Below are 13,093 nucleotides of genomic sequence, written 5' to 3' on the forward strand. Positions count from 1 at the left end.
ATCTAAAGTACTGTGCGTCCATTTTTTGAAATTCTAGTCCTAAATACCTTTCCTATGTAGCGATGTCCCAGGGCCCCTGAGGCCTAATGGTGACCTCCAGAGTTAGGGACAGCTGACATCCTTCTATGTAGAGTGGGTTACGAAACATTATGGGTGTAGCAAGGTAGATTCATGGGTGCCAGACACTTCTTGAATGCAAAGAGATTTATTTTCTCTTGAACAGAACTGTGGGCGAGAGGATTAAGGCCAGGACACCCTTAGGTAGTTGCAATGTTAATTAGCAGACTCTGAGACTTCTATAGGTAGACAGCCATGCAGGGAAAGGCACCCAGCCAGCACCATATCCGCATGTGTAGACTCACCATCTCCTATGGCAATGAACTTGAACAGTTTCTAACAAAGGTTGCAATTAACTCTTTCACTTCCTCCACAATCTCCCTTTTAGATCTTCATTCAACTGAGCTCCCAGTCTATCACTTGGACCCACTGATCCACTGCCACTGGATCTTCTGAGCTCTTCCAATCTTCTCACTAAGTATCTTCCTCGAGAAGCACCAACGTCTCCCTGCTGGGTCCCTAGCTTGGCAATCACAGATACTCCTCTAGCGCCACCTCACTGGCCTGCTCGGTCCCTGGCTTGGCACAAAAGACTGCTTTGCAGTCTGGCTGGGTCCCTGGCTTGACACATGCTGAAGCTTCCCAATTCTTCACCATCACCGGTTGGTGAGAATACTGCTCTGGTTCTTGCAACAGGTACTCATGGTGATCCCTGGTAACAAGGTGGATGGTTCCCTAGTGGTGACAGCTTCCCCTCTACCGCCGACCATGAAGGGTTCTCCAGCCAGCAGAACCGGCATTTTTGGTTGGACTGCAAGCCAGAGTCCCAACCTGTGCTGCTCTCTTGCTTCTGGATAGGCCCTCAGACAGCCTAACAGCCAGATTTCCCCAGGATAAGCCTCAGGCTCTAGCCTAGCCGCCCAGGGCAATACAACACACATCCACCCAGACAGCCATCCAGGTGGCACAGAACCCCGATCACCTGACCTCACTCAAATAGGCTCTCCCAGCAGGCCAAGGGACCCAAGAAGATCCGCGCCCATTGGCTAAAATACCCCATCTATTCCTAATCTGTCCTTGCAATGCACTTGTCTTATCTAATGCCACCAGATACCTGGCCATCTAGTGACAGAAGAGAGAAGTGCAGCAATTCTAGAATTAGGGTGGAATCAATTGATCTCCTATCAATTGGCCAAGGCAACTATAGGGTGCTACACCTAAATACATTTTCTCTGTTCTGTCACATGTCCTCCTCCGCTCTCCTTCCCCAATTTAAGGAGAGCTGTGAGAGGGGTTGAGATTCCCCTCTGATGTCAACTGGCCAGCAGAGGGAGGCCACCTGACTGCACAGTGGTGCTGTGCAAAAAGGTATTTAGGATTTGAATGGAAAAAAACAGATGTGTATTACTTTATATCTTGATAAAACAAATGGGAAGGGGAAATATTTATAAATGTTATTTTCAAGCCACAGGGAAGAACAGCAGGAGGGGAGGGGCAGAGAGGAGAACTCTATAACACACAGGCTTTGGAATTGACAGGGAGAGACTCAGAGCAGAGAGTGGGATGATGGAGGCATGTAAACTCACCACGTGTCATGGATCAACAGCCATGATTACTTTGGTCAGCACACACAGGGGGACACAGGAACAGGCAGGATCAACCAGGTATTTTAGAGCATAGAAAGAGACAAAGTACACTGCACAAGCACTATGCTATAGATCATGCCCTAAAGGAACAGAAGCATGTGTTTTTTTTCTCTTTAGGGTTACAACCACTCTAATCCTCTAAGCACTCCTGTGCCTCTGCTGTGAACTTTAAGTGGTTGCAAAGGCTACAGATTTTTTACCTTCATACATTCTACGCATGAAGGTAAAAAACCTTCTGGTTCCAGGCCCATCCCGATCTAGTGATGCACACGGGAGCAGCAGTTCTCCCTGCCCTCTCCATCCTCATGGCTGAGACACAGCAGTAGGAGCCATTGGAGGAGGGAGCAGAGGGTGGGTCTGAGCTGTCTTATGGACACACCGAGGCGGCTTGGGACTGAGCATGCACAAGTGCTCCCATAGCAAGCAGCTTGCTATTGGGGTATTCGGAAAGTAGCAGGGGCCAAGAGCACCAGCAGGGAACCTGAGAAGAGGAGGACTGGAGCTGCTCTGTGCAAAATCACTGCATAGAGCAGGTAAGTATAGTATGTTTGCCATTTAAAACAATGATAAATATAAGCCTTTAATATCACTTTAAGGTGGGATTGTTTATCTTTTCTGTGTTTACATTGGAAGGCTGCCAAGTCACTGCTGGAAATGGGGAGAAGAGTGAGCTGAGCTTCTGAAAGAACTTCAAAGTTGTTAGTGCTTGTGCTGTGAATTTTCCTATAACCTGCAGCCACAAGGAAGGCTTGTTTTAACTCTCTTGCTTCCAGGCCCTGCTCTCTAATTTTAACCTTTGGTGGTTGGACCCTTTTTGCCATTCATTTCTTTTTCACATTTCACTTTTTTTTTACTTACAGCTTTGAACGTTTTTAAAATACCCCCAAACCATACCTTTTTTGAAGGCATATGACCCACAGATAAAAAGATGGAGCTGCTAACTTGGCATCGCTCAATATTTGAGCGAAACAAAACAATTTTTTATATAAAAAATACCTTCAAATTATTCTTAACATACACAAACACAACATAACTTATAAAACTCCTGCTAAAGCAAAAACCTTTATTAAGGTAATAAATATTTGACATTTTTAAATTCTGGCTTTTTGTGAAATTGTGAAAATGAAAAGTTCACAACTGTAAATAGGAAACTTGTGTCACAAATCTAGAGGTAGCTTCACAACTATGCATTGTGGTAAAGCCCAATCTACAGTGCTATTATTCTTTTTATGTATTTTATGGTTTGTTCTTTGTTTTGTTTTTTTAACAAGTACTGTCACCAGGGGACTAATCAAGGAAAAATCAGAGTTCTAAACAGACCCTAATGTTTGATTTTGGAGTTGTGAAAAGGGATAGAGGGCAAACAAAGTACACGTTCTCCTTCTCCCCTGCTGTCCATCACTTACTACCATGAGAGTGCTCACTACTGAGCACTTATGTGTTCATTCGCAAATTGAGACGTTTACCAACCTCCACACTCACTATCTTGAATACATCTGATCCTCCCCGCTATGTGCCCATAATACAGTCCCCTCTACAACTTGCAGTCTCTGATAGTACAGGCAGAGGGAGAGCAGTGATCATTGGAGGGCACACAGGAAGCATCATATTGCAAAGGGGTTCAGATTGTGGATACACAGCAGGGAGCTGAAAGGCACAGTCACACGCAAAGCAGCAGTGGCAGGATGAAAATGAGGAGCGGGCTTATATTTGCTTAAAAGGACTGAAATCAGTGGCTTCTCAGCAGCTAATCACAGCTACTCATTATTGAGCAGAGTTTAGGGGACCCTTCTGCTATAAGTTCAAAGTGACTGAAGTGATCATGTGCTTATAGTGTAAGAGAATGCAATGGTTACTGAGCTGGCCAGCTGCTTCTGTAACCCTTTTGCCGCTGACAGTGAAATACTTAAATTATTAACTGCTTCATCAAATAGCCTGGTCACATGTTTACTTAAAGCGGGGTTCCACCCTAAAGTGGAACCTCCGCTGATCGGAACCCTCCCCCCCTCCGGTGTCACAATTGGCACCTTTCAGGGGGGAGGGGGGTGGAGATACCTGTCAAAGACAGGTATTTACACCCACTTCCGGGCATAGACTCCCGTGGGAGTCTACGCCATTTCCTGTCCTGCCACGCTGTCTGCTGGGGGACACACGGGTCTCAGAGACAGCGCAGAGAATTCCTATTGTGCTGCGCGACTCGCGCATGCACAGTAGGGAACCGGGAAGTGAAGCTGATTCGCTTCACTTCCTGATTCCCTCACCTAGAATGGTGACGGCAGCAGCCGAGAGCCGAGCGATCGATCGGCTTCGGCTCCTGGCATCGCTGAAACCCGGGACAGGTGAGTGTCCATTTATTAAAAGTCAGCAGCTGTAGTATTTATAGCTGCTGGCTTTTAATATTTTTTTTTTTTAGGTGTAATCCCTCTTTAATTGTTTATTATATAATTGTTGTGTTCTGTTTACTTCATCTAGTAAGAATTGTTCATAATTACCATCCTCAAGTTTTTCCATACAATTATAAATGATATGCTCTAATGCCCTGTACACACGACCGGACTTTCCAGCAGAAAAGGTCCGACGGAATCATTCTGTCGGACATTCCTATCGTGTGTGGGCTTCTTTGGACTTTTTCTTTCTAAAATTCTGACGGAACTAGAAATAGAACATGTTTCAAACCAGTTCCTATCGAGAAAAAAAGCTTGTCTGTATGCTGTTCTGACAGACCAAAAACGATGCAAGGGCAACGATTGGCTACTAGCTATTGAATTTCCTTTTTCTAGTCCAGCCGTATTTCATCGCGTTCTAAACGATCAGACTTTGGTGTGATCGTGTGTAGGCAAGTCAGTTTCAGCGGAACTCCGTCGAAAAGTCCTTCGGAGTTCAGTCCGATGAGAAGTCTGCTCTTGTATACGTGGCATAAGAGTAGAAGGCATTGAACTAGTTGGATGTCCACTGATTAATTGCAGACATTTATGAATTTTCATAACGGCTAATTTTCTTTGACTCTTAATTCCATTTATATATTTGATGCTTTCCTTCTTGCTTCTTTCATATTTCATATATCAGTGATTATTTCTATGTGCCACTTTTGACAGTTATGTAGCTTTATTTTTTCATGTACTGTATTTCGAATATCAATAACACTGACTCTTTGCTTTAGACTGTTACACAAAAAATACATTATGTACATAGATTTTTCAAGTTGCAATATTCTCTGCAATAATAAACATTTCTAGTAAAGCGTTACTTAGCCCTTATGCTGTAGTTATGGACTATATGATATTTTATGCATTCTACACCAAAGTAACTGATATTTTATATACTTCTAAAGCAGATTTCCTGACTCTGAAAGTTAGAATTCCCATATACTTACAATATAAGGAACCTGATATTCCCAGGGAAATACAATCTCAATTTTCTGTAAACTATGATTTTGTGCACCTTCCACAAACAATTTTATTTCTTCTCCAATCAGTTTTGCTGCTGTTTCTTCGGGAACTTTCAGTTTCAGCCCAGGTCCTATAACTGACATTGTAAGTGAACTCCAATTCTTAGAGTTACAAATCTCAAGCAGTTTCTTAATCCCTTTCTTCAAAGCCTACAAAAAAAGCAGGAAGCAAATTGAAATAGTAGAAATAAACTTTTCATTATATTGGCAGAATCTTATAAAAGAGATCAGATACATGCATCCCAACCTTTTGATAACAGACAGGGGATACCCATTAGCAAAAGTTTGTAGCCAAAAAGCAAACCCCTGTTAACACTGAGAATTAATACACAAAAATTATTGGTTAAACCTACGCATGATTTTTATTTACCAATTTTTTATTTTTTTACCAATTCTATTTATGTATACTTTATAAACATAAAATTCAATCGGCGCAAACAATCACTCTTATAGAAAAATATTGCCAGCTGAACATTGAAGGATTTTTCACACAGCCCCATGACAGTATATACAAGCAAACATAGTGCAACGCAAATTATAAAATACAAATGTAAAGCTACTAGTGTTAAAATTGTAACATCACAATTGTTTGTGAGCCACTGACTGGGATGGATGTGTGAGGAGAGAGCTCTCGCTGGTTCGGGAGATGACCCGCAGCTGTAGCCGATATCCCGTCCCTCCTAAGTTCCCCCCGGGAGACTTAACACTATGATCGAGGAGGAAGCTTGGCGGATGACTGATAATCATATGGCTGAAACGAGGCTTACTTGGCAGTGATCGGGAGTGGGGTCCCGAGGCTGCGGGAGGCTGTGCTGGTCACCCCTTGTGCGCTGGGAGTCAGGGGTCTGTGGAGACGGATTCGGGCGGAAGAGGGATCCTCGAGGAGACGCCGTTACCATGGCTACACGGAGAGAGCGGACGGCACTAGGCAACGAGGCTGCCCGAGGATACTCCGGAGACCTGACGAGATCTGCTGAGGAATAGACAAACTCAGCTGAAAAGGCAAAGACAATAGCTGAATGCAGTACAAGATCAGCCGATCCCCGCTGAGCTCTGTGTATCCCGTGGAAGACACATAGGCGTGAGAGAGCAGGATTTTCAAAAGTAGAAAAATTAAGGAGGCTGTTTAAAATTAACTGAAATACTACAGCTCCTGGAAAAGTGGTGAGTGGAGAACAATAAGTTACCTGAAAGGGGTGCACTGTAAAATATTGAAGAGACATTAGAAGTATGTGGTAAATTATAGACCATATTAAGTGCACTTATTATCGAACATTTCAATGGTTCCTTGATTGAGAGCTGAATTTTAAATTGGCGATAATAATAACAGGAGGCAGGAGGAGGGGAAACTAGAGGGCAAAGGGTAGAAGAAGGTGAGAAGAAAGGTGTTTTTTTTTTTTTTTTAAATAAGTATGAGGTAAAGATTTAATTGTAATAACATAATATATATACATATAGAGTAGCACAGTGAATTTGAGGTAGATATGGAGGTAAAACATTAATGGCTAAATTACTAATGTACCAGGGTGCTTTAAATGATATGATAAAAAGTGTTTTTTTTTAGTTTTTTTTTTGGAAAGATGTTAGATACGGCAAAAGAGGACGTAATACAAAATAACAGATTGTAAATTAATTGAGGCGTGGTATTCACTTTATAGAATAAATGTGGTTAAAGTTTTATAATGATCACAAGAAAACTAGAGTATTAAATATAAAGGATTATGATAGTAAGGTTATACTAAAAATGGAGATGCATTGATATATAGGTGATCAGGGTTTTTTTTTTGGTGAAGAAAAGGTGTAAGATATAGCACACGAGGACAAAATACAAAATAGTAGGTTGTAAACAATAATATATGTGTGTTATTCACTTTACTGATTAATGTTTATAATGATTACGAGAAAATGAGGGTATTATGGAATATAATTTTAAATGCAATGGATTATCATAGCAAATGTTACTCTAAAAATGGAAATGTATTGTTACACAGGCGATCAGTGGGGTGGTGGGTGTTTTTTTTTTTTTTTTCTCTTTTCTTCGTGGAAGAAGTAAGAATAAGGATGAAGGGGGGAGGAAAGGGAAGAGAAATTCCCCTATTTTTTAAAAGGGGAAAAAAAGAGAAAAATTGTTTGTTTTTTTTTCTCTTCTCTGTCTCTCTTCCCCGCCTTGTCCCCCTTCCCCGATATATATTAATATTAAAGAAAAAAGGGAGTGACATACCTGGACTGGAGACACGTTCTATCCCAGGAGGGTCTTTCATAGGGAACTTACAATGTAAGTTTAGACTCGAAGGAGTCAATTTAGGGAGGGTGAGAGAATGAGTGAATGAGCAAGTTGAGTGTCGGAAAGAAAGGGGTTTTGAATAGTGCTTAAGGGTATTAGTGTGTAAAGGGGTATTCCCCCTTTTTTTTCTCTTCTTTTCTCTCTCTCTTCCTCTCTTGTCCTCATCTATGGGTACAGTTAAGATCTGCTCCTTCAATGTTAAAGGGTTAAATAATGCAACAAAAAGATCACAAATCCTACACGTTTTACATAAACAAGGTGTAGGGATTATCTTCCTCCAGGAGATGCATTTATGTTCAGATCACATACCAAGAATTCAGAATAGTTGTTTTCCTACATGGTTTCATGATACATATATTTATTCTAAATCTAGAGGGGTCTCTATAGCAATACATAAATGAATACCTCATCAGGTTATAGAAAATGGATAAACAAGGATTGCAGGGCAATATCGTTAACATTAAATATATATGGTAAAAATTATACATTTATTAATATATTTTTGCCTAATATAGACCAGATAAAGATGGGTATCCATTTATTGAAAGAACTTATGGATAAGGCCGAAGGGTATACCATAGTTGGGGGTGACTTTAATTTTGTTTTTGATCATGATATGGATACTACTGCACTATCAGGATCTCATAGGAATACAGATAAAAAATATTTTTTTAGAAGTACTTGGAAAATATCAATTAGTGGACATATGGAAAATATTACATCCAGGAGAGAAGGACTATACGTTCCACTCAAAAGTCCACAATACATACCATAGATTAGATAATTTTTTGATACATTCATGTGCGGTTGCTACAGTTTCTTCCTCAGAGATAGGTACTTTTCTTTGGTCGGACCATGCCTCTATCTTTCTTGAGATTGATATATTAAAAAATCATATATCCAGAGGTACATGGAAATCAAAAGATAATTTATTGTATGATGAACCATGTATCTCTGAGATACAATCAGCAATAAAGAATGTTATACAAGACCATATAAATGATAATACATCATCTCCCAATCAATGGGAAACGTTAAAGTGTATTGTGAGAGGCTCCTTGGAGAAAGGAAATAAAGTAAGATTGCTTCAACAACAAATTGCAGAATTAGAAAAGCAACATAAACAGATTCCAGAAAGGGAGACTTTAATGATATTAATGGATAAGCGATTAGAATTATGTACAATATTAAATGAAAAAACATTAATAAGGGATAAGGGACAAAAATCGTACCTTGCACTATCAGCAGGGTAACAAACCTGGTAAATTATTAGCTAGAGCTCTACGTCAACAAAAAAATACCACAGCTATTGTCAAAATTAAAACAGAAACGGGGGACATGATACGAATCAGAAGCTATATTGAAAGAATGTCATATTTATTAAATAATTATTTATTTCATAAATAATAGAACGCAATCCTGAAGTATTTCGGAATAATATAAGGCAATATATAGAAGATACAGCTATAACAACTTTAACACAAATGGAAATAGAGCAATTAGAAAATGAGTTTTCTGAAACAGAAATTCGGAAAATAATCGATACATTAAAAATAGGCAAAAGCCCAGGACCGGTGTCAGGTCCCCTGAGACCAGGTCACAGATGCACTCCGTAGGGGTCGGAACTGCACCGCTAGGTAGTGGGCCTTAGGACTGACTGCTGTGGATTGTACCCAGGGAGATTCAGGACACAGGTCTACTGGATCACTAACACAGATCCCAGTAGGAGCTAGAGCATAGATTCCCCAGGGTGTGGAGTCTTAAAACCAGCAGGTGTTCACCAGAGCCTCCAGTGGTGAGGATGGAATTCGCTGCAGTTTGGCTCCAGATCGCAGCCTCTAGGGTCTCACAGCTCACACTCACGGTAGACTACAGGAGAAGGAAGCAGCAGGCTGGAACAACAAGGATAGTAAGGGGATAAGGCAGAGGTCAGGGCAACTAGCAGACAGGAACAACAGAGTACACGCCAAAGGTTCAGGGTCACAGGCAGACAGGGATGGTCGGGGACATGCCAAATGTCAAGGTCATAAGCAGACAGGAATCATTGAGAACAAACGCCAAGGTCGGTAACAGAGACAAACATAGAGCACACGGCAAGCAGAAAACAGGAAGCCAAACACACAATGGATACACAATGGTTGATCAGCACCGCTGGCTTGCAGTGCACAGGTTAATATAGGGTTCCCTGATAGGGCTTGGGGTGGAGCCATGCTTAGAGGAAAGGTTATAAAAACCACCAGGTGGAAGTGGCTGGCTTCTTAGTCTGAACACATGAGGAGAGGTAAGCAAACAGAGGAAGATTACTGCATAACTATGACAGCCGGATGGTTTCACTCCTTGTTTTTATAAAATATTTAAAGATCTGTTAGTTCCAATTATGAAACGCACATTTAACTCAGTGTCCCTATTCCAACCATTTGTTCAGCAGAGTATGCAGGCATATATCTCACTAGTACCTAAACCGGAGAAAGATCACACATTATGCTGGAATTATCGGCCAATTTCGCTGGCAAATATCGATCTTCGAATATATTCAAAAATTATCGTGAATAGATTGACAATATACGCCTTGACCAGGTGGGATTTATAGAAGGCCGAGAAGCACAAGGTAATACTCTGAAGACCGTGACACTGATAGAATATGTGCAGAGGAACGCCATCCCATCCTGTATTCTCGCAATTGATGCAGAGAAGACTTTTGACAGGGTGGGATGGCGATTCTTTGAGGAGGTGCTGAGACAATGGGGGGGGGTGGGACCAGTATTAATGGAAAAGATAATGGTTTTATATCGGAACCCAACTGCTAAAATAAGAGCAAATGGGGAGACATTGGAAATTGTCACAATAATAAATGGAACTCGGCAGGGCTGCCCCCTGTCTCCAATATTGTACGTGCTAGCCACGGAAAACACCTAATAGTGATTTGGAATAATAAAGACATACATGGAATAAAAGTAAATATTGAGGAATATAAAACATCAGCTTATGCTGATGATTTGTTATTGTATATTACGAATCCAATCATGAATACCAAATCTAATACAGGAGTTTAAGCGTTTTACTGAGCTTAGCAATTTTAAAGTTAATTATCATAAAACTGAAGCTCTCAAAAAGCATGGTTGAATATCTGACGGAGAATATCTGGAGCCAGATGAGGTCGTGCTGACGAAACACGTAGGAAGTGGCCATAGGACGCACACTCTCCACAACTAGCTGCAGCGGCCGGCGGATGCTTTTATTCTTTGGCAATTTTACATTTTATGTAATGTAAGTAATTTTCTAATATAATAAACTTCTTGTGGAAACTGTTTACACTATGAATACTCCTCTTTTTCATTGAGAGCTCAAGTGAGATATTCCCAGCTGATGATAAACGAACCTCCCAGAGAAACACCAGACAGCGACACAGGGGCTTACACTGTGGAGGCGATCCTACCCCTGCAGGGGCAGGGCATCTGGTGAGGGCAATACCCGTATTTTGCACTGGAAACACGCATCGGGGAGCTCTTTTATTAGCGGTTACACATCTCCTGCACAAGTCACTTTAATATTCTTTGGGACTTTTAATTGGACTACTATTAGCATTTTTTGCACTAATAATAATCACATGTATATTGGCTGTTTGGTAGACAGCCTCACCTTTTTTATTATATGCACTTATGTATAAGATTTCTGTTGTGCGATTTCAAAGTGGTATATATTTATATGCACGTATATTGATAGTATTTTTTTTGTTTGTTTGTTCTTCTCCCATCACATTTGGTAATATTGCACCAAAATTCAACTTCAATTATAGGAGACTTTACACTTTGAGATTTTTTTATCTGTACTTTTCATTTTCTATTTCTCATTTTACTTCTTGATTTAAGCATAATATACAAATTAAGCTATAAGGAGCACAATGTCATTCAAAGTTTGTGATTGTTTATGCCTTAAAGGTATAGCGCCAATTCCGATCTTTCCTTCAAAAAATATTTTGAATTTTTTACGCAAAGCCATAGGGAACTTTATATGGGCAGGTAAAACCGCCAGGATAAAGAGGGAAACTTTGATAAGGCTAAAAAGAGATGGGGGCATGGCCCTCCCGGATTTGTCGCTGTATTTAAGATCGGCGTTGGTAGTCAGGATAGTGGATTGGTTTCATAATAAAGAAAGTAAACAATGGGTGAAACTCGAGGAGGAAATTGTGGGAACTGCCTTAACATCACTTCCATGGATAAAAAAGAGAATAGGCCCCCAAAAGAAGAGATGCCGCTTCTAGTGGGATTGACACTGAAAGTATGGGACGGACTGTTAAGACAAGGAATAGGGTCCACTACGTGGGCCCAATGACACCTTTGTTTGATAATCCTGACTTCCCGCCAGCTAGAGAGGCGAACACCTTTCTAAAATGGCAGAGGGGAAAGGCAATAAGGATTATACAGACAATGGAGGAAGATAGGCTTCCCCGGTTTGAAACTTTAGGTAGCGAATATGATAAAAAATGGATGCAATATAGGCAACTGCAGGAATATCTCACTGCCCTGGAAAAAAGGGGGGCACTAAATAGAGAGCCGACAGCACTGGAACTATTATTTTTGCAAGAACAGAAACCAACACATAACTTATCTAATGTATACATATATTTAATATCCAATAATAAAGAAGATGAGCTGAGTTATATCAAAAAATGGGAAAAAGAATTAGGGATAGTTATCCCCAAAGAAAAATGGGACAAGGCAATAACACTAACACATAAGATGCCGGTTACTAGTAAACATCAAGAAAGGAATTATAAACTATTAGTGAGATGGTATAGATGTCCAAAAGATTTATATAGTATTAATCCAGAAAACGATGATACCTGTTGGAGATGCCAAGCTGAGATAGGTACAATGTCACACATTTAGTATTTTTGTCCCAAGATCCAGAGGTTCTGGAAGAAGATTTATAAAATATATCGGGATATGACAGGGATCAATATACAACCAGATTTAAATATTTCTATATTGTCTATGATCCCAGGATCAGTAAAGAGTATAAAGAAAGGGATATTTAAACATTTTATAACAACAGCAAGAACAGTTATAGCAAGAAAGTGGAAAAAGGAGATAGCCCCTTCAATAGATGAATGGATAATAGAGATGGACAGGATGTGTTTCCTGGAGGAAAGAATGTTAACTGAAACAGGTTCGGAGGAGCGGGTAAATTCAACATGGCAAAAATGGGATGAATATAAAAAAACACCACTGTTATTATACATAATCTAGAAAACAACCCGGATGGAGAAGGGGGAGGAGAGTTGGGGAAGAGAAGAGGAGAGGAAAGGGAGGGAGGGGAGAACGGGAGGGGGATAAAGCTTCCCGCCTTTTTTTTTTTTTTTTTGCATGTGTGTAAAGGTATGAATGGGGATAGATTAGTAGAAGGAAAGGTGTATAGATATGGTAATAGATAATTCTGTAATATGAAAAATGATTTGATAATACTTGATATTTTGTGATATGGATTTGTAATTGTTGGATGGATAAAAAAGTAAAAAAATGTTTTGTTAAATAAAGATATAAAAAAAAAAAAAAAAAATTATAACATCACAATAAATACTGTGAACATACAGTATGTCACAAAGGTGAGTATACTCCTCATATTTTTGTAAATATTTTATTTTATCTTTTCACCTTT

General features: G+C 40.1%; 1 protein-coding gene across 3 annotated transcripts in view; it reads right to left on the minus strand.

Annotated features, from left to right (window-relative positions):
• Positions 1-13,093, minus strand: part of LOC143974486 (protein mono-ADP-ribosyltransferase PARP14-like) — a 197,508-nt gene that overhangs the window by 100,509 nt on the left and 83,906 nt on the right. For all 3 annotated transcript variants that reach the window (XR_013272233.1, XM_077475944.1, XM_077475943.1), the window contains exon 6: positions 5,077-5,301. Coding sequence is in view for 2 of the 3 variants with exons in the window: in XM_077475944.1 (XP_077332070.1) it covers positions 5,077-5,301 (225 nt within the window). In the remaining variant the exon portion in view is untranslated. The remainder of the gene's footprint in view (positions 1-5,076; positions 5,302-13,093) is intronic.

The sequence above is a fragment of the Lithobates pipiens genome, unplaced genomic scaffold, assembly GCF_037356315.1.
Source record: "Lithobates pipiens isolate NorthernLeopardFrog02 unplaced genomic scaffold, aLitPip1_a1.2 Scaffold_13, whole genome shotgun sequence".
In the NCBI taxonomy this organism is placed as follows: Eukaryota; Metazoa; Chordata; class Amphibia; order Anura; family Ranidae; genus Lithobates; species Lithobates pipiens.